Genomic DNA, 23017 nt, shown 5'->3' on the forward strand with positions numbered 1-23017 from the left:
GGATGGTGGCGAACCCTGCTGTATACTCTTTCACCACAACTTTCTCTCACTCTTACTTCCTGTTTCTGTTGTGCCTGTATTTCAAAGGGTCAGCCTTGTCACACTGTGTCACGCTGAATATCCCCGAGAACTACGTTAAGGGTACACGTGTCTGTGGAGTGCTCAGCCACTTACACGTTAATTTCACGAGCAGGCTGTTCCGTTGATCGGATCAGTTGGAACCCTCGACGTCGTAAGCGACGGAGTGCCAACAACAGCCCTAGTCCAAAAGTTCTATGACTAAAAGTGCTCCAACCGTGACCCTCTTGTTTTTTTATTCGGACACAGTATAACTAAAGCTACATTATTTAATGTGTCATTTCATATTTAAGACATTAATATATGCTTTGACGGAGATAAGTCTGGAATTTCTCGTAGTTTGAATAACGTGGCTCGTCTTAAGGAAGAATTAAAAATGAACATAACTCAATTTAAAGACGAGTTTTTATACAACAAATGCCACGAGAGAAGGAAAAGGTAACTGGAGTGACGGGTTTGCATTTTTAATTCTTAATAAAAGAATCAATGGTATTGTTTTTATTCAAGCGGTGTTGCTGGTAAGTTTGTTACCTGTACACAGAGTTCTCGAATCGCACCGGTGTCATATGTGAAACTATTCCTTAAAATATATTGGTTCCTACATCAGGATCTGCTTTTGAAAACGAATGAAGGGATCACGAGAAAGGGAAAGATTAAACTCACAGCCTGTTGCCTGGTTGTTGTTTAGTCCGACGTACAGATATAATCAAAATCACTCCACTCGTGACCATCCCGTCTGTTTCCTATCTAAAAGGATCCAATAAACACACTACCCAAGATGTCCTTCTTTTTCTAAAACAGTAGAGCATGATTGATGGAAAGTCGACTGCCATTTCTAGTAGAGAGAACGGCTACATAGAGGCTACTTTGTTTCTTATTGACTCATACTGGTATCAGTGTTAGAGTAGCATAGATGAAAGTGTCCTTCCATTTTTTTTATAAGATAGGGGGTGACTAGAGAGATTTAAATGTTATTTCTAGCTGGGTGAACGACTACATAGAGACTCCCTTGTTGACTTAAACTCTTATTAGTCATAGTATATATAGAAATACATTATGTAATGTGTCGCTTTTGTCTTTAAAATAAGGGTTAAGATCCCCTTCGGTCATGACTGACCATGGGATTTGCACCTAGGAAGTCTGGACAAAGTTGTTTTACAGAGGACCAACAGTCACCCATGCATACCGGCCTCCCCTATCCACGCCATCGATGTTATCCAAGGGAAAGGCAAAGGGGCCCATAAAGCTTGGCACCAGAGATGTTGCAACTCATTTCTACGGATGAATGAACTGGAGCAACATGAAATGAAGTGCCTTGCTCAAGAACACAACACACAGCCCGGCCTGGGAATCAAACTCACTACCCTATGATTGTGAGCCCGACACGAAGCACTGAGCCATGCTCCTTCACTGTTTCGGTGTTTTACTGGTACTTAATTTCTCAATGCTGAAACGATGAAAGGCAAAGTTAACCTCAACAGAATTTGAACTCAGAATGTAGCGACTGGTGAGATACCACTTAGCATTTCGTCCAGCATGCTATAATAATAACAATAATAATCCTGTCTACTATAAGCACAAGACCTGAAATCTGGCAGGGGGGGGGGGACTAGTTGATTACATTAACACTTGCAGGAATTAAACTCAGAAAAATAAACCATTACGATCAAAAACTGCAAAATATATTTGTCAGGTGCTCTACCGATTCTTTGCTTTTATAAGTTTTACAATAATAACTGAATCAAAAACTCACAGTTTGACTTCTATTTTGTTGAAAAGCCAAATAAATTAATTAACTCCATCTGATTATTTTCTAATAAGTGCTCAGAGCTTTTAATTAATCTTCAAGAATTTCTACAATTTTAGTAAGACAAAAACGAAACAGTTATCGCTTTTTTATATGTTGGTTGTTTAACCCGTGGTCAGTGCTGATCCAGCAGACCTGTGATCAAAGGGTTTTTATAATAAAATGAAATTTCTTTTGTGATTCTGTGAATTTATAGACTTTGTTTATTTTTTTTCTTTCTGTTTTTGTTTTTACTCTTGACAAAGTATTTCATAACCATTCTCTCCCTCTCTCTCTCATTCTCTTTTTTTTTCCTCTTCTTCCAACAGAGTTTGCGGTCCGTCATTCCCGACCCTCAGCATGCAACAACATGTTTCTGTCATTACTCTTTAAAAGTTCACCGTGTCACTTCCTTCAAAGTTTTAAACATATTTACTTCACCTTGCATACATGGAAGACACCTACCACAACAAACATTATTGTCTTGAGAAACTGTCGTCAAAAATACGTCGCGAAAACACCAAACACTGTTGGTTATTTCTTTCCTCGAAACAAAAGAATTCGTAAGGAATATACAGATGCCATTGATATTGTTATTGAAAACAACCAAGAGAAGATTGATAAAATTGCCACCCTGATGTCTTGTAGCATAGAACAAGCTGAGAAATTGGTCCGTGCAGATTCCAGATTAGTCACAGTGATAAGCTTTCAGAAGGTCCAGACCACAATTTCTAAGCTCCGACAGGCAGGATTTTCAGCAGACAGCGTTATCAAATATTCCGGCATATTTTCCAGGAATTTGGGAGCTTTACAGCGTCGACTAGATGACATGCAGTTGTTCCGTAAGTACCATTACTCAATGGAGTGTGTGTTTATGGGTCAAGGCAAGTATGAGAAAATACGTGGCATACTTCTGAGGGAAGCCATATTAATGGGCCAGCATCCAACAAGGTTGAGCTATTTGTCCGAATTGCTGGAGTGCAGTGAAAATCAGCTGCAGGAAGCTATTGCATCTGGTTATAGCTTCTTGAGACTGAGGAAATTGTCAGCCCTGAAGGCTGTAGTTAATCTGTATGTCAAAAATGGAATAACAAAGAAAGACATTGTTGATAATATTACTATATTTCGCTTAAAACCTCTCGATTGTAAACAGCGCCTGAAAGTATTGAGACAACCATACTATGACAAAGAGAAAAAAATTGAAATGCTATATAAACTCCGGAAGTTATTTTACATAAGTCACAGGAAATATTCAGAAAATCAAGAGGCACTTGGCAATCATGAAGACAAGTATCACTATTTACAAGAGCGCCTGAACTGCAGTAGAATGGAGCTTGAACTGTTATTCATCAAAGCTCCCATAATGAGGATAACTTCTCCAAGACGTTTGAAGAGAGTCCTAGATGTTCTCTTGGATGAATTTGGTTTCACTACCCAAACAATATTCCGAAATTATCACCTTCTATTTTTCAGTGAAAACAGATTGAAGCATCGGTGGAAAATTCTAGAAAATTTTGATTTGCATGAAAGTGAGAAGATTGCTGACTTAATTTTACCTAAGAAAAAATTTGAAATGAAATATCATGAGACTTCTTCTTCTGATGAAGAATTTTCAGATGATAAATCATAACAACAGTTTCTCTTATGTCTTCATGTCTTGTTATTTATTTCTACTAATATTGTTGTATTTTAACTTGCTGTTCTTTCTTTTCTTATTTTTTCTTCATCTCTCTTTGTATTCTGTCTTGTATCAGGAATACAAACTGTAAAAATATGTTCCTTGACCCCATCCTGTCACCAGATACCCCAAAATCATTAAGAAAATCTAAAAGCTCAAAACCTTTAGGAATCATATAAAATCACAACCATACTATAGCTAACTATAGACTTGGACACTGTCCAGACCCTTAGGAACTACTTCAACTCCTTTGGTATCAGAACACTTTGCAGTATTATGGGTTACCATTTGTCAAATTTCATATCCAACCAATGACTCCATTCAGAAACTGGGATGTGTCCTCTTACTTGTATGGATCAGGCTGCACCGGTTCAGATCAATTGACCATGTTGATCACTTTTCTGAGTTAAACTCTGTTTACCGTGTTCTCTTCATTGAGGATCCAACTGGGTTGACAGCTCATGTTGATCGACCACATGCCACATGGTCACGGCAGAAGAGGAGGCATCTCATGGAGATGGGGACTGACTGGAACTTTGCTCGACAGGACACTCAGAAGGACCCAAGAATATACTGACAAATGGTGAATGCAGCAATGCACTGCAGCAGTACTTGCCCCCCACACCTGACTTGCTCATACAACTAAGCACCCACCCCAGGACTTAGAGGGATCCTTCTATTCACTAACACCGACAGCTGCTCATACCAAGACTGTTAGATTCTGAACCTGGACCAAATTATCGTCTTCATCGCCATCGTCGTTTTAGGGTTCACTTTTCCATGCTTGCACGTGTCAGACTGAATTTGTTGAGAGAGATTTTCTATGACCAAATTCCCTTCTTGCTGCCGACCCTCACATGTTTCCAACTAAGGTAATATATCCCCATGACTAGACTTATCTTAGAAGACTGAAAATGGAGGATTCTGATTGCATGATAAGGACATGCTTACAACTATCATACATCGTCAAGGCAATTAAACAGTAACATACGCTTGCACACACACATACATATATACAGGGTGTCCACAAAGTCTGGGTACATGGAGTAAATAAAATCATAACATAAACAATTAAGGTGCCATGCAGTGGGACTGAAACGGGAACCATGTGGTTAGAATGCAAACTTCTTAACCAGATAGCCACACACACATGTATGTGTGTGTGTGTGTGTGTATATCACGTGCTTACGGAATAGCTTCACAGAAAGTCGTCTAGGTGTTTATCACGTTATTTAAGGCAATAAACATAAAACGTCAAGAAGACCTATTAAAGACGAGAGGGGGAACATAAGGTTCCTTGTAACTGCTGGTTGCAACACTCTTTCTTCACCAATGCTGCACTTTACATACAGAACACTTTTGCAACAACAAGTTGTTATATATATATATATATATATATATGTATATATATATATATATATATATATATATATATATATATATATATATATATATATATGTGTGTGTGTGTGTATATACGTACATGTGTGTGTGTGTGTGTGTGTGTATATACGTACATGTGTGTGTGTGTGTGTATATACGTACATGTGTGTGTGTGTGTGTGTATATACGTACATGTGTGTGTGTGTGTGTATAAATGCAGTACATTGTAACTACTTTGATAGCTTTAGCATAAGTTTGGTTTGCTGACGTGAGTATTGAAGTTGGTTGTGGTAGGTGTGGTGGTGGTGGTGGTGACCATGATGGTCATGTTTGTGAAGGTGGTGGTGGTCGTGGTGGTTGATATCTGTGACGTTAATGGTAGACCTTATAATCCGTTACATTCATTATCTATTTCCAAATATTTATTAAGCATTTTACATGTTCACCGGTTTTTCTGTCTTTTATTGCCCATTGCTTTAATCTTCTTTTGTGTGTGTGTGTATACACATATATATGCATATATAAATGTATATGTGTATATATGTAACTATATATACATATATATGTGTATGTATATATATATATATATATATATATATATATATATATATATATATATATATATATATATATATACTGAATCCAAACAAAGAAACACAAACAAGAAAAAACATTAATGCGAGGTTGTGGTACAAGTACTATACGTATATATGTATATATCCATGTATATATGTATGTATATATATATATATATCCATATATATGTATATATATATATATATTATATACATCAGCATATATATATAGCATGACTATACAACCAGTTCGGGAATTGAACCCACGATCAAGATGTCATGAGTGCAACATCCTAACTTCTTTCTCTGTATATATATATATATATATATATATACTCTTTTTACTCTTTTACTTGTTTCAGTCATTTGACTGTGGCCATGCTGGAGCACCGCCTTTAGTCGAGCAAATCGACCCCTGGACTTATTATTTGGAAGCCTAGTACTTATTCTATCGGTCTCTTTTGCCAAACCGCTATGTTACGGGACGTAAATACACCACCGTCGGTTGTCAAGCGATGTTGGGGGAACAAACAGACACACAAACATATACACACACATACACACACACACACATATATATATATATATATATATATATATATATATATATATATATATATACGACAGGCTTCTTTCAGTTTCCGTCAACGAAATCCACTCACAAGCCTTTGGTCGGCCCGAGGCTATAGTAGAAGACACTTGCCCAAGGTACCATGCAGTGGAACTGAACCCGGAAGCTACTTACCATACAGCCACTCCTACGCCTAGCTACTTACCACACAGCCACTCCTATATATATATTTATCGCTTGCGAGTTATTTCGCTTGTCTATCATTTCCAGGTGTTCTAACACCTGGATAATTCATGAGAATATATTTCTTATACCTATAATTGCAGCCTGCCCACGAACTGGTAAAACACATACCTTGTGTATGCGTGTTAGATATTGTTTATAATCCTTGGGCTACTTCACATTCATATTTGAACATATATATATACATATATGTTTGTGAGGGTGTTGTGTATGGATATAAAGTTATAAAGTCCCAACAAGTCACTACAAGTCAAAAAACAGACAAACAGTGAAATAAAACTGAGAAACATTTCTAGGACTGTTGATCCGGTGGAATTTATCACACTGGGTTGGTGAGTGGGATGGGTTTGGCTACCCGGGGGTGTGGCAGTGGTAGTGGTGGTGGAGGCGGCGGCAGTGATGGTGGCGGTGATAGTGATGATGATGGTGGTGGTGGAGGCGGTGAGTTGGGGAGGAGGGGGTAGGGTCCTACAAGGAAATCTTTTGTAATGCTAGTTTGTCTTTTATTACAATTGTATTGACAACTTCGACGCCACCACCACCACCGCCAATACCTCCACTAATACCACTACCCCCCTAATATCATCAATGCCACCAACATTATTGTGACTATTACTAACAGCACCCCCCCCCCACCCCCACCCCCCACCACCAACACCAACCACTACCAACAGCATTACGAAACTCCACCATCACCACCACCGCCGCCGCCACTGCCACCACCACCATTATCACCATCACCACTGCCGCCACTACAATTACTACCACCGCCGCCGCCACCACTACCATTACCACCATCACCACTGCCGCCACCACCACCATCACCGCTAACACAACACTACCAACAACAACAACAACAACAACAACACAACACCTCCACTGCCAGTACCACCACCACCATCACCACTACCTCTACTACTACGACGACGACCACGACCACCGACAATAACAATACCAACCCCGCCACCAACGCCTAAATCAAACATGGAAACAACCTCCACCGCCGCCGCCACCACCCACCACACTCCTCTACTTCCCGAGACCACAGACTTGGTTTCGAGTTTCTTTTGAGACTTTTTACTGTTGCTATGGTGACCAACTTATCGAAACGTGAAAAGATCTTCAGAACACAAAACGACGTGGTTGAAGAGTCTTCACCTAACTGACCCCAAACGACGACAAAACGCGCGCGCGCGCGCGTACACACACACACACACACACACACACATCACTGACGTTGCCAATCCAGAACTATATGCCAGGCCCACCACTACCAATATTGGTGTCACTACTTGAAGAGTGTTAACCAAAGTGATCCCGAACAATACACACACACACACACACACACAAATACACACACACATACAAGCGCGCGTGCATACAGCCACATACGCACACAGCTATTACCAATCCGGAACAATAGTACCAGGCCCACCACTACCGACACTGTTACCACTGGTTGTAGAGGCTTCATCTTTCTCGCCACTCTCTACAAAAAGATCATCTCTCTCTGTCGTCCTCTCTCTTTCTCTCACACTGTCTCTGTCTGTCTGTCTGTCTGTCTCTCTCTCTCTCTCTCTCTCTCTCTCTCTCTCACACACACACACACGCACACTGCCATTGCTCTCCAGAACTATAACACCTGAACCACTGCCGCCACAACAATTTCCAAACGTAACCAATTGTCAGGATTGAACCAACAAACTCCAGGACACAATTAAAGGTAAGATTTATGATATACCATTACGAGTAGTAGTAGTAGTAGTAGTAAATGTTGTTGTTGTGGTACACGGTGGAGTATGTGCTGCGGTCCAGTAAACAGTTTTGAACGGTTGATGAGAAGAACAAGACTGGCTCCTGTAGATGGACCTACATCCAATACAGAGTTGTGAGAACACTGCTAGAAGGCACTCTCTATACTCAGAATGATCCAGGAGCCGAGGTTTCCTTAACCACTCAGAAGGCCGTTCACCCTTATAAAGAGGTTTCATTTCCGTTCCCTTCTAAACTACTGTGGCTTTTACTTGTATTTTTTTCTTTCTTTCTTTCTCATAATATAACCCATGTAATCTCTCTTCTACACATTCACAATAACTCGTACAACAATACCCTCTCGTCTGTTGCTTATGTGGTTATAAGGAAATAGAATAATTGCGATTATTATTTATTCTTTTTATCTCAGGTTTTGTTGTAACTTCTAGAGTCTTGCATGCTTAGTGGGCTTGCTGCCTGCAGCCTACGGTACCAAGCTATCTGTTCTTTTCAACAATTTAATACAGTGGTTCCCAACCTTTTCACTACCACAGACCCAGGATATTCCTTTCTACTTTAGGCACAAGGCCCGAAATTTGGGGGGAGGGCGGCCAGTCGATTAGATCGACACTAGTACACAACTGGTATTTAATTTATCGACCCTGAAAGGATGAAAGGCAAAGTCGACCTGGGCGGAATTTGAACTCAGAACGTAAAGACAAACGAAATACCGTTAAGCATTTCACCCGGCGTGTTAACGTTTCTACCAGCTCACCGCCTTACAGACCCCAGGATATTGAAAAGTCTGTCAATTAACATACTGATGGATCACCAGAGGTCCGTGGACCATAGGCTGGGAACCACTGGGCTGTGCCAAGGAGGCAGGCTTTTTGTAGCAGTTTTACCGGGCACTCTATTCCAATTTCCTTTATATTCCTCTTGATGCCTTCTGATACTGTCCCCAAGGAACGAATAATAATTAGCACTATATTCACCTTCTTCATTTTTCATAGCCGGGTTCTTTCGTACTTAAGAGGACTGTATGTGTCTACTTGTCCCCTTCTTTCTTGACTATTCGTGGGTCACGCAAAATCAACTATATAGCACATGTGATGCACCTTGTTCACCACCATTAGGTTCGGTCTGTTATGCTCTAGCACCTGATATGTTTGGATTGAGAAAATCACAGAGCATTTTTCAGGTCTCCGACTCCGCCTCTCACTGCGGTTTGTTCTCATACCACATCTTGCTTCTCTCTAGCCGCACTTTTTGCACAGCTTCCTGGTCGTGTCGCCACAACTTGTAGTGGTTTGGGGCAAGTGTAGGACATTCGTTCGCGATATGGGCAATGGTTTCGTCCACTCAATCACAGATGCAGCAAGGGGAAATACTTGCTCATTCCTAAGGTTGACCCTCCAATATGTTACCAAAGCTTGGTCTTGCGCTACCAGAACAGTGCTACGTCTTGATTTCAAATTCCGTCGAGGTCGACTTTGCCTTTCATCCTTTCGGGGTTGTTAAAATAAGTACCAGTTGAGAACTGGGGTCGATGTAATCGATTTGCCACCTTTCCCGAATTGCTGGTCATATGCAAAATTATTTGAAATTATTATTAAGGTGATGAGCAGACAGAATCATTAGCATTTCGGACAAGTAAGTTTTATCTATCTACACACACACACACACATATATATGACGGGCTTCAACACGGTTTCCGTCTACCAGATTCACTCACAAGGCATTGGATTGTTCGGAGTTATAGTAGAAGGCACTTACCCAAGTTGCTGTGCAATGGAGACTGAATCTCGCCGAAAGCACAAGTTTGCAAAACGAGCTTCCTAACCACACAGCCATACTTGCGCCTATTTAAAATCTGACTTATTCCAAAACACGTATAACTACATCTATTGTTTCAGTAAAAAAACTAAAAAAAAAAACTAGCTGTGCCACAATTCAACTAAACGTTCACATTTTGGTTCATGTAGACATTTCTAGTTTGCTGTTTTTATTGTTTAGCACAAAACTTACGTTAAAACCTCATTTATTTCCCAAGCGTTTCATGTCGTTTCAAATTAACGATTCAGTGCTGGAGAATGTTATTAACACAGTTCTGTGAATGTTTCGTTCTATTTTATTAATCATCTCCAGTTTATCACGAAGTTTTAATGTTGTTCTCCTTTTGTCTCTTCCGTTTAGTGACTTAAGACATCAAGGAGAGGTTTACGACAGGGAGCAAAATTTATTTATTTTTAATAAACCACTCGAAATTTAGTATGTCGTCTGCACGGCGTTCATTTTATTAAATGGCGACACTGGAGAGAAGGAAAAATCTAGCAAGTTGTCGGTTGCCGACAACAAATTGGCAATTATCTTCTACCATTGACTCGAAGTAGCCAATAAAGTGGGAGAGTAATTTTGAAAGGAGAAACTGTTTGGTGCACCACTTGTAGTGTTAGGTGGAATATTGTCTCCCTGGATGACTGCTTTCAGTAGCGTCGTTAGCCTGGGGTTTTTCGCTGATTGCGGATTTTATTTTGTGTGCGCGTGCGCGCGCATAAGTGAGTGAACGAACGAAAATTGTATTCAATAAATTAGTTTGGAGTCACCTGTATATAATAAGAGTTTGACTCAGTTCCCCGTTGCTTAGTTTCGTGGACGTTAGAATCTCCTTATCAGATGTTCGGAGACACGCATACACACACAAAAAAGCATATATATATATATATGTATATTTCCATTGTATATATTTTTTCCATGTGGAGGTGTAATGGCCCAGATGTTAGGGCAGCGGACTCGCGGTTTCGATTCCCAAACCGGGCGTTGTGAGTGTTTATTGAGCGAAAACACCTAGAAGCTCCACGAGGCTCCGGCAGGGGTGGTGGCGAACCCTGCTGTACTCTTTCACCACAATTTTCTCTCGCTCTTCCTGTTTCTGTTGTGCCTGTAATTCAAAGGGTCAGCCTTGTCATACTATGTCACGCTGAATATCCTCGAGAACTACGTTAAGGGTACACATGTCTGTGGAGTGCTCAGCCACTTGCACGTTAATTTCACGAGCAGGCTGTTCCGTTGATCGGATCAACTGGAACCCTCGACGTCGTAAGCGACGGAGTGCCAACAACAACAATTTTTCCCATCCATCTTTTATCTTTATTTCCGATCATTCCTCTGATGAACTTCAGTCCGAAACATGAAGACTCTTCCCCAACTTTTTAAACGTTAAACTAACAAAAATATTTATTAAAACTTGTCTCTCTCTTGTTTTCTTTTTGTGCTCATTACTTTCTTAACACACACACAAATGTATGTATGTATGTACGTACGTACGTACGTACGTACGTACGTACGTATTATGTATGTACGTATTATGTATGTACGTACGTACGTACGTATTATGTATGTATGTATACCCACGCATACTTGTCTAATACTGTCTGTTGTATCTTCTTTTCACTAGCTTACTCAGTTCGGTGTCTCAGTTTTGAGGAAAACATTTTGGAGATCATTTGAATATCTGCTGTTGCTGCTGCTACTACTAAGAAAGACTGTCATATGAGGCGTTTCTCATCCTATAATTCTTTCCTTAACTCAAGAATCAAAGAAAAATATCCACATTAAAAAAAAAGAACTTATTTACAAAAGCCAACATTCTATGATATTGATCTAATCTCTGTGTAACAATTACATCTTCCCCAATGAAGAACTTTTCCAGATTCGTTTAAACGCAAGAATTTCTAAATCCGATGGTGTTACTCCACTGTAAGATTTGGTTTTATTCGAAGACAAGATACAAGGAAGGATCGACCTAGCACCGATCAGAGATGCCGGCTGCCAACTCTGTTGCCCACTCCAAATCCCGGGGTAATAAGAAAGACAAACCTCCACCAGCCACGGGCCCCGGCAGTAAGATTGTGTCCTTGTCCAACAGCCTGAAGAAACATATCCAGATTATAAACAGCAATAAAGTCCACATTCAGTATGACACATTTAATGTGAAGTCTCTTCCTGTTGAGATATTCACCAACGAGGAAATCGCTGAGAAAACCGTCCAACTTCGTATTGGCAACAACAGGCTTAAACGTCTGCCTCAGACAATCGCTAATCTAAAAATTCTGGCTTATCTTGACGTTAAGAATAACAACTTAAGCAAATTCCCCAACAGTATTTCGGAGATGAAGAATTTAGCAGAGCTTGATCTGACAAACAATAATCTAAGGAAACTCCCTTCTTCCATACACAAAGCTTCTTCTCTTTCTGTGCTCCATCTAAAGAACAATAAATTGTCTAAACTTCCAAACAAGTTCGGTAAATGCCCGGTGCTTTCTCATGTGGATTTTTCGTATAATTTGATTAAAACCTTTAAAAAGAATGTCTACGAACTCAATGCCGTCATAGATATGTCTTTTAACCGTCTGAAAAGCCTTCCAGCTGTCAGTGTCAAAAAGTCGAGTGTAAAAGTGTTTAATCTGTCCCATAACATGATTGAAAAACTACCCGAGAGTATCCACAAACTAATGCGACTTACTCGACTGAATTTGACGCAGAACCTACTCCAAGTGATTCCTGCCGAAATTGGTCAGTTACGTTACCTGGAATATTTAAATATTTCCCATAATCAACTGCATTCTGTGCCTGAGGAACTCTGTAACATAGCTACAGCTCTCCAAGAACTGGATCTCTCACACAACCAGATCACCTCATTTCCAGATCGTGTAGAAAATCTTTGCAATCTGAAACTTTTGAATCTATCGTTTAACCAAATCGAGTACATTCCGACAGGTTTTAAATTCCTGACTTGTTGCGAAGATATAAATGTTTCTCACAACCATTTGACTTCCATGAAGTTTGCCGTAAGTCTTTCAGAACTGAGTGACCTCGATGTTTCCTACAACAACATCGAGGTTATTCCTGATGATATAGAACATATGAAATCTCTACGGAACTTAAATGTTTCGTTTAACGGTATCAAAGAAATCCCAGAAAGTATTAGTCGCCTTCCATCTTTAAAACATTTCAATATATCCGGTAACTGCATCAATTTTTTGCCGAAATCACTTGGAGAGAATCAAATGCTGAGATCTTTAGATATTTCCCAAAATCTCATTTCTACTTTACCTGCAGATCTCTATACGTTAAGAAATCTCGAGTTGTTCCATTTTTCCAACAACAATATTAGTGAAATACCTCAGTCTATAAAATATCTCTATCAACTCCAGTCACTGGATGTCTCACAGAATAATCTTACAGATGTCTTTCTTCCTAAAACCGTCTGTAAATTGTATCTGTCGGAAAACCCTTTACGAACAAACCCCGACGATTCTAAGTCGACTTTATATTTAATTGGGCAAAAGGATCACGCAAGTCACTTAACAGCTTTGGAATTGGTAAACCTAAACTTAGATGCCGTCCCTCCGGCTGTCTTTCAACTTCGTCTTCTGACCCATTTAAATATTTCCAAAAATGACATCAAAGATCTTCCAGACAAATTCCAGAAACTTCGTGTTTTGATTTCCTTGGACATAAGTGACAATCGTCTTCCCGATCTTTCACCTTCGTTTAAATATTTAGGACATTTAGAGAGGCTGAATGCCAGCAAAAATAACTTGAAGCGATTTCTACCAGAATTAACGAGTCTAATTCACTTACAGGAATTAAACATGTCCACAAACCACATCACAGAATTGCCAAATCATTTCGGAAGTCTAAACAAACTTCTGAAACTGGATCTTTCAAATAATCGGTTACAACATTTCCCACGTGATCGTATTGATGTTTTCGCGTCGTTGATTTCTTTGGATTTGTCCAACAACCAAATTACCTTTATTCCAATTCAGTTCACTTACCTATACAGGATTAAAATTTTGACTCTTTCAACGAACAACGTCGAAATTCTTCCAACTAAAATCAACAAAATGGCTTCATTGGAAGAATTGGATGTCTCTGATAATCTCCTTACAGAACTCCCAGAAAGTATTGGTAAACTGCCGAGGATTAGAAAGATTAAGGTAAACGACAATAAAATTACGGCGGGTTTCCCAAAGAATTTTGAGCATCTTCGCAAAAATGTCGACGTAGTGTTTGAAAACCAGTCGTTTTACAAGACACGCTCGGGTACCACCCCTGCTGCGAAGCCTTCAGTTTTAAATCAGTTATCGATTCCAGAGAAACTAGATAGAGATTCCCAATCAATAACACCTGAAAGGTAACCGCGGCGGTTACCTTTCAGTGATTGGCTGCAATCCAATTACTAGAAGAAGCAAAAGGTAACATCGTCAGCAGTGATATTGAAACTTAATATTTTAATCCATGATAAGGCGGCGAACTGGCAGAGTCGTTAGCTCACCGGAGAAAATTCTTATCGGCATTTCGTCCGTCTTTACATCCTGAGTTCAAGTTCCGTCACAGTTGACTTAGCCTTTCATCCTTTCGGGCTTGATAAAATAAGTACCAGTTGATCACTGAGATCGATGTAATCGATTTACCCCCAACCCCCACTCTGAAATTGCTGGCTTTGTGCCAAAATATGAAATCAATATTTTAATCCATGTTAAGGCGGCGAACTGGTAAAATCGTTAGCACGCCGGACAAAAAGTCTTAGCGGCATTTCATCCGTCTTTACGTCTGGAGTTCAAATTCCGCCGAGGTTGACTTTGCCTTTCATCCCTTCGAGGTCGATAAAATAAGTACCAGTTTAGCGATATGGTCGATGTCATCGACTGACCCCGCTCTCTCGAAATGACTGGATCTGTGTCAAAATCTGAAATCCTTGTTTCGCCGAGGTTGACTTTGTCTTTCATCCTTTCAGGATCTTTCGGGGGTCGATAAAATCTGTACTAGTACAGTAGTCAAAGTAATCGACTTACTCTCATCTCCCTTAAAATTGCAGGACTTGTGCCAAAATTTTGAACCGAACACTTTAATCCTTGAAGTAGTTGTATGCTGTCAACTTAATGTGATAGTCCCATGAAAGGAATAATCCTACTGTTGTAAACATAAGGACACAGGAAATGTGCCAAGGCCGACAGGAAGCAGTGCAGCTTCCTAGATCTAAACAACAGTAGTATTATTCCCTTCATGGGACTGTCACATTAAGTTGACAGCATACAACTACTTAAATGTATTACTACTGCATAAATCCGAGAGATTTAGGAATGTATTATTTCTAAACTTTTAATCCTTGTTTATAACCCACTCACCCACCCCTTTTGGGTAAAAATTAATGGATACACACAGTTACTGGAGATAAATATTAAAAAAAGAAAAGAAAAACATTTAAAAACAAAATCAAAAATCTATGTAACTTATGATACTCTTAAGGTCATATTTGAACTCAGCAGGACAGAAAGATAATGAAGTACTTATTAATTAATCTAGTTAATTAATTAATCTAATCCATCAATTTGTTAATCAATCCATCATCTTGTCAATAAAATCAACCAGCTTCTCATTTTTAATTAATCCATCAGTTTGTCGATTAATTAAACAATTTATTGATTAATCCATCGTTTGGTAATTAAATTAATCAGCTTGTTAATAAATCCGTCAATTTTTTAATTACTATATAAATTATGATTGCTATATTATAATCTATCTATCTTTCACAATAATATATTACGGTATATGACTGAAATTTTCCTCTACTCAACATTTTATCTTTCTCTCTCTCTCTCTCTCTCTCTCTCTCTCTCTTGTTCTCTCTCTCTCTTGTTCTCTCTCTCTCTCTTATTTACTTCAACAAACTTTCTAACCATGTAATTCCCCTCTTCACATGGTTAATATTTCTCTTTCTTTTCACCTCTCACGTCAACTAATCACCTGGTGGTAATTACCTTCGACGTGATTGAGCAACCAATCCAACTGATTGGGATTTATATATATTCTTTTCATTCTATTCTTTTATTTGTTTTAGTCATTTGACTGCGGCTATGCTGGAGCATTGCTTTTAGTCGAACAAACCGACCCCAGGACTTATTCTTTGCAAGCCTAGTACTTATTCTATCGGCTTCTTTCGCCAAACCACTAAGTTACGGTTCGGTACAAGATAAATTAGCGGTTCGGTACAAGATACCTATAGAATAAGTACTAGGCTTGCAAAGAATAAGTCCTGGGGTCGGTTTGTTCGACTATATATATATGTGTGTGTGTGTGTGTGTGTGTGTGTGTGTGTGTGTGTGTGTGTGTGTGTGTGTGTGCGTATATATTCTGTTGTGTCTGGGGAGAGTCATTTTCTTTTTGTGCCTTATAATTTAACACGAATCTTGCAAACCAAATCCAAAATATACATACATACATACATATATATATATATATATATTGATATATATATATACATACATACATATATATACATATATAAACATACATATATACATACATATATACATATATAAACATACATATATACATACATATATACATATATATACACATATATACATATATATACATGTGTATATATACATCTATACATTTACATCTATGCATATGCATGTATATATATACACCTATACATACATACATATGCATGTATATATATACACCTATACATACATATATATATATATATACACACCTATACATACATACATATATATATATATATATATATACACACCTATACATACATACATATATATATATATATATACATATATATGTGCAGATGTATATACACATATATACATGCATACATATATATATCTATATACATAATATATATATATATATATATATATATATATATATATATATGCATGTTTTTATGTAAGTGAGATAATAGTTTCAGTATTAAAACTGAAACAATCTTAAATTATAATAGAGATGTTATTGTTTCACTTTAACGCGCAATATTGAATTAGTGTAAGGTATAAGAGATTGCCCCGAGCTCGCATTAGGGAAGAAGTTGAAAATTATTTTGGCCCATGACACTGCATTGACCCTAAGTAAGTGATGTGTAAAATTTGAATGAAATTGGTTGGGTAATTCTCAAGTTTTTCGTGATGCACACATACAGACACACAGACGGACAGAGACACATTCTCAGTTTTATATATATATATATACGACGGGCTTCTTTCGGTTTTCATCTACCAAATCCACTCACAAGGCTTTGGTCAGCCCGAAGCTATACCAGAAGATTCTGTGTGTGCATGTGCGTGTGTGTACACATACATATATGTATCATAAGAAATAACTAACAAGGAAATAAGAAATCCGTCAGCCCGCAGCTGTGTGTATACATACACATATATATGCACACACACAGACACGCTTACATACGTACATGCACGTGCGCATATACATACACGTAAATGTATATTTATTTATTTATATTTATATATTCATTCGACTGAAAAAAATGTTCAGGACGGTGCCCCAGCATGGCCTCAGTTTGATGACTACAGCAAAAGATATGTGTGTGCGCGTGTGTGTGCATGTGTGTGCTTGTGTGTGTGTGTGTGTGTATATATCAACATTCACGTATTATGTATGTAGCAATGTATGTGTATATATGTATGTATGCATGTATGTATATATGTATGTATGCGTGTATGTATGCATGTATGTATATATGTATGTATGCGTGTATGTATGCATGCATGCATGCCTGTATGTATGTATGTATGTATATATGTATGTATGTGAATATGTATGTAGGTATTCTGTGTATGTATGTAGGCATGTATGTATGTATGTGAACATGTATGTAGGTATGTATATGTAGTACATATGTATGTATGTATGTATGTATGTATGTTTGTTTGTGTGTGTGTGTGTGCAATGATGTAAGCCTATACCTTAAAGATAAGGCTAATAGTTCCGGGTGGGGAAAAAAGCATATAATGTTTTATTCCAATAAAGTATTTATTTAAATAATGCTCATAAGAACTACATTGAAATGAGAAAAAAAAAATACATGTCACAACAACAAACGGAACAGTGTTGTGTGGGACTGGGGTGGAATGGTACGGGGTGAAGGCAGTGGGGGTGGGTATGGGTATAGGCAAACAAGAAACTCAGTCATTAGTACGTCACGTGTCTATAACATGATTAGAACGTGGTAACTGGTGCAAGAATCTTATATAGTTTATTGGTTGGTGACGGTGGAAATAGAATTAGAGATTTAGATCTATTGAATTCGGTTTAAATGTGTAAGAGAAGGAGGGAGGGAGGGAGAAAGTGAGAGAGCATGTGTGTGTGTGCGAGAGAGAGAGAGAGAGAGAGAGAGAGAGAGAGAGAGAGAGAGTGTATGTGTGTGTATGTGTTGGTATTTAATTCATTTTAATGGATTGTTTAAAGAGATTCTCAGGACTGACTGTGTGGTTATAGGCGCAGGAGTGTCTGTGTGGTAAGTAAGCTTGCTTATCAACCACATGGTTCCGGGTTCAGTCCCACTGCGTGGCACCTTGGGCAAGTGTCTTCTACTAAAGCCTCGGGCCGACCAAAGCCTTGTGGGAGGATTTGGTAGACGGTAACTCAAAGAAGCCCGTCGTATATATATGTTATTTTTTTACTACCCACAAGGGGCTACACACAGAGGGGACAGACAGACGGATTAAGTCGATAATACCGACCCCAGTGCGTAACTAGTACTTATTTAATCGACCCCGAAAGGATGAAAGGCAAAGTCGACCTCGGCGGAATTTGAACTCAGAACGTAGCGGCAGACGAAATACCGCTAAGCATTTCACCCGGCGTGCTAACGATTCTGCCAGCTCGCCGTATATGTGTGCGTGTGTGCGTGTCCCCCAACATCACTTGACAACCGACACTGGTGTGTTTACGTCCCCGTAACTTAACGGTTCGGCAAAAGATATCGATAGAATAAGTACTAGGTTTAAAAAGAATAAGTCCTCGGGTCGATTTGCTCGACTAGAGGCGGTGCTCCAGCATGGCCGCAGTCAAATGAGTGAAACAAGTAAAAAGAATATAAACACACATGCACACACATACTCGCACGCACGCAAACACACACACACACACACATATATATATAATGTGTGCATGCGTGGAAATATATATATTTATACATGTGTGTGCGTGTGTGTGTGGGGATAGATAGATATGTATGTATCTATGTATTCTTTTATACTTTTACTTGTTTCAGTCTTTTGACCGCGGCCATGCTGGAGCACCGCCTTTATAGTTGAGCAAATCGACCCCAGGACTTATTCTTTGTAAGCCTAATACTTATTCTATCGCTATCTATTTAACGCAAGAACAATCTTTTATATTATTATTGTTGTTGTTGTTGCTACTGCTGTCACGGTGGCTGCTGTTGTTTTGTTGATGCTGCTAATGATGCTGCAGTTGTTGATGATGATGAGGAGGAGGAGGAGGAGGAGGAGGAGGAGGAGGAGGAGGAGGAGGAGGAGGAGGAGGAGGAGGAGGAGGAGGATATTCTTGTTGTTTAGCTCAAACTCGGTCCTGATTCGACTGACCTACGATCAAAGTAATTCCACCCGTGGCCATTCCGCCCGTGGCCATTCCACCTTTTCTCTACATACAGTGATGACAAAAAAAAAAAAACGAAAAAAAAAACACACACACACATTATCCAATGTCTCTGTTTTGAGACTGTGGTGCCTGATTTGAGACCGATGTGGCTGCTACTTCTAGCCAATCGGGAGACCACGTAAAAGCTCTCTTTTTGGCAGGAACCTGGAGTAAGTTTACCTGAGGTAGAATGATGTCGATTATCCAGTGACAGATTTAATTCACTCATATTTTAAATTAGAACAACTCATTCTTTATCACCTCCATTAATCAGCAAGGAATACGTGCCACCAATTCCTTTGGTAAATTTCACCAACAATAGGCTAACGGCCAATCCAGAAGATAGATCATTTACTCCACACACACACCGTATAAATGTTTTAGGAAGTAGTCAAAGGGAAGTAATTCTCGACTTAGTTTTATTATCTCCCCTATCAATCAACACTTTGAAACTGCAGACTTGAAATTAACAGGGGAGATAACACATAAGTAAATCTAGAGGTATGCCCCTTAGACTGTTACACTTACTTGTTTCGGTCATTTGACTTCGGCCATGCTGGAGCACCGCCTTTAGTCGAGCAAATCGACCCCATGACTTATTCTTTAGAAGCCTAGTACTTATTCTATCGGTTCTCTTTTGCCGAACCACCGCTAAGTTACGGGGACGTATACACACCAGCAGCGGTTGTCAAGCGATGCTGGGGGGGGGGGGGAAACACACACACACACACACATATATATGTATATATATATATATATATATATATATATATATATGTATATATATATATATACGACGGGCTTCTTTCAGTTTCCGTCTACCAAATCCACTCACAAGGCTGTGGTCGGCCCGAGTCTATAGTAGAAGACACTTGCCCAAGGTGCCATGCAGTAGGACTGAACCCGGAACTATGTGGTTGGTAAGCAAGCTACTTACCATACACCCACTCCTGCGCCTGTTACATATTTCTTAGAACTAATTTTTCCTGTTAAATATCTTTAAAATTTAATCGCTTTTCCAACAACAGAGAATGGAATTGGCCGAGCAGGAGAATACGTCTGGATGGAAAGGGTCGATGAAGAGGTCACATATGTGTGACGAAAGATTTCCAGACAATAGACACAAGATATAAGAACAATAATAAACGAGTGAACAATGAATATACAATGCGTGTGCTTATTTGGCAAAAGGAAAATGACCGTCACGAAAATAGATATAGACCACAGCACATGTTAAATAGACAGTTTGACACGGAAGAGGGTTATTCCTGGTAGCTCCACCATCAACTCCAACAACATCGCTAGAAGCAACACGACGACACCATCGCCACAATACACAACACCACAATTACATCCACCAACATCACCACAACAATCATCATCAACAGAGTCAAATTTACCATTGCATCCGTCACCGCCAACACCACCACCGTCACAATCACCAACATCAGCATCTCTGTAACTACCATAAACAACAACAGCAACAACAACACCAACACAACAGCCACTACCATCACCATAATCACCACCACCACCACCGTTATCACATTCGCCCGCACAACCACCGCCACTAACTTAATCACCACCAAGACCAATTATCAACAGTGAAGACCGTTTAAACAACAATATTTTGTTTATTTCGATTTAATCAACTGTTCAGGTGGTGGTGGTGGTGGTGGTTTTGGTGGTAGCAGCGGTAGTGTTGATGGCGTTTGTGTAGTTGCTGCGGTTGTGGTGTGTGTGTGTCTGTGTTGTAGCAATAATAGTGTTGGTCCTGTGTAGTGGTAGTGGTGGTGGTGGTAGTAGTAGTAGTGGTAGTGGCGGCGGTGGAAGTGGTGGTGTAATGCAACTTACATAAAAATTCCATAGTCTAACTACCACCACCACCACCACCACCACCACCACCATCATCATCACCACCACCACCACCACCTCGCTTCTTTTGTTTCATTCCATTGTTTCAAATAACAATTGATAAACGAATTTGGAAAGGGTCAGGACACCGATGTTGTTGTAGTAGTAGTAGTAGTAGCAGCAGCAGCATCATTTATGTGGAATGGTGATTAGAGGATATTGGTGAGTTTGGTAAGTGTACGGGGGAGAGTTAACGCTTTGAAAGTAAGGGTTGGAGGGAAATAAAATGGCCATTGTTAGAGTTGGTGGCCGTTTTGGTCGGTTGGCTGGTTGGCTTGTTGGTTGGTTGGAAGCGCAGAGGGCAAGGTACATGGCGTATGTTTGTGTGTGTGTGTGTGTGTGTGTGTGTGTGTGTGTGTGTGTGTGTGTGTGTGTGTGTGTGTGTGTGTGTGTGTGTGTGTTGGTGAATGTGGTGGGGTTGGTTGGGTAGGAATGGGGGGTAGATTTGGAGGGATAGAAAGCGGGTAGCAAATATGGTGGTTTACTCAGCAAGAGAACCTCACAACCTGGCAGAGTTTCAGTTTGGGTAGGGGTTAAGAAATGAGAACGAGGTCGTTCGGGGTGTCTGTTTGTCGGAGAGGGCCGTGCTTAAGGTATGAAACAGGTTGATGTAGGACGTTGAGGACTGCGAAAAATACCGTTTTGGCACCACCAGCATCAATATCAGTTGGGGGTGCAAAGCTAGATGGGTTGTGTACATTTGAATGTAGATGGTTTGGGCGAAAGAGAGAGAAAGAGAGAGTGTGAGAGAGGGAGAGAGAGATAGAGAGAGAGAGAGAGAGAAAGAGAGAGAGAGAGAGAGAAAGAGAGATGAAGTTGATGCAGGAAGAGTGGAGACGCGTGGCTTAGAGGTTAGGGTTTGGCCTCATGATCCTAAGATTGTGGTTTCGCATCCGGGACCATCGATGTGCTATGTTCTTGAGCGAAATACTTTATTTCACGTTGCTCCAGTCCACTCAGCAGGCCAAAATGAGTAATCCCGCGACGAATCGGTGTCCCGTCCAGGGGGAGAACATATACGCCGTGGAAACCAGAAAACTGATGCTGTGAGTCTAAACGACTCGGGAAAGATCTTTATCGTATTCTTATTCTTATCTTTGTCATATGTAGGAAGAGACACGAACGAAGAGTTGTAGGTTGGGTGGAGGTGTGTAGAATGGAAGCAGAAAGGCGGCGAGCTGGCAGAAACGTTAGCATGCCGGGCGAAATGCTTAGCGGTATTTCGTCTGCCGTTACGTTCTGAGTTCAAATTCCGCCGAAGTCGACTTTGCCTTTCATCCTTTCGAGGTCGATTAAATAAAGTACCAGTTACGCACTGGGATCGATGCAATCGACTTAACCCCTTTGTCTGTCCTTGTTTGCTCCCTCTATGTTTAGCTCCTTGTGGGCAATAAGGAAATAAGAATGGAAGAGGAAAGGCGAGATATTTGAAGGAGTGAGGAAGGGAGACTTGTTGTTGTTGGATATTGTGTAAAGAATGGTTTCATCACTCAATGTACATCTTGAACAGATCCTATCAGGCGGAACTTTCGTGGCAGTAA

General features: G+C 39.8%; 2 protein-coding genes across 2 annotated transcripts in view; both read left to right on the forward strand.

The window, feature by feature from the left end:
* LOC106877379 (uncharacterized) overlaps positions 1-3509 on the forward strand; it is a 4094-nt gene extending 585 nt beyond the window's left edge. Inside the window, exon 2 of the mRNA XM_014926267.3 lies at positions 2194-3509. Within this exon, the coding sequence (XP_014781753.1) occupies positions 2235-3494 (1260 nt within the window). The 5' untranslated portion in view covers positions 2194-2234 and the 3' untranslated portion in view covers positions 3495-3509. The remainder of the gene's footprint in view (positions 1-2193) is intronic.
* Positions 3510-7021: 3512 nt separating this feature from the next.
* On the forward strand, positions 7022-15620 carry LOC106877377 (uncharacterized). Its single transcript, XM_014926265.3, has 2 exons — positions 7022-8037; positions 11524-15620. The coding sequence occupies exon 2, from the start codon at positions 11888-11890 to the stop codon at positions 14270-14272; it is 2385 nt and encodes a 794-aa protein (XP_014781751.1). The 5' UTR covers positions 7022-8037; positions 11524-11887; the 3' UTR covers positions 14273-15620.
* Positions 15621-23017: the final 7397 nt, after the last annotated feature.

Source organism: Octopus bimaculoides, chromosome 18 (genome assembly GCF_046866305.1).
Source record: "Octopus bimaculoides isolate indiv1 chromosome 18, ASM4686630v1, whole genome shotgun sequence".
Lineage (NCBI taxonomy): Eukaryota > Metazoa > Mollusca > Cephalopoda > Octopoda > Octopodidae > Octopus > Octopus bimaculoides.

Excerpts from the sequence above, each read along its gene's own strand:
- LOC106877377 (XM_014926265.3), top strand. The coding sequence starts at position 11,888 with ATGCCGGCTGCCAACTCTGTTGCCCACTCCAAATCCCGGGGTAATAAG.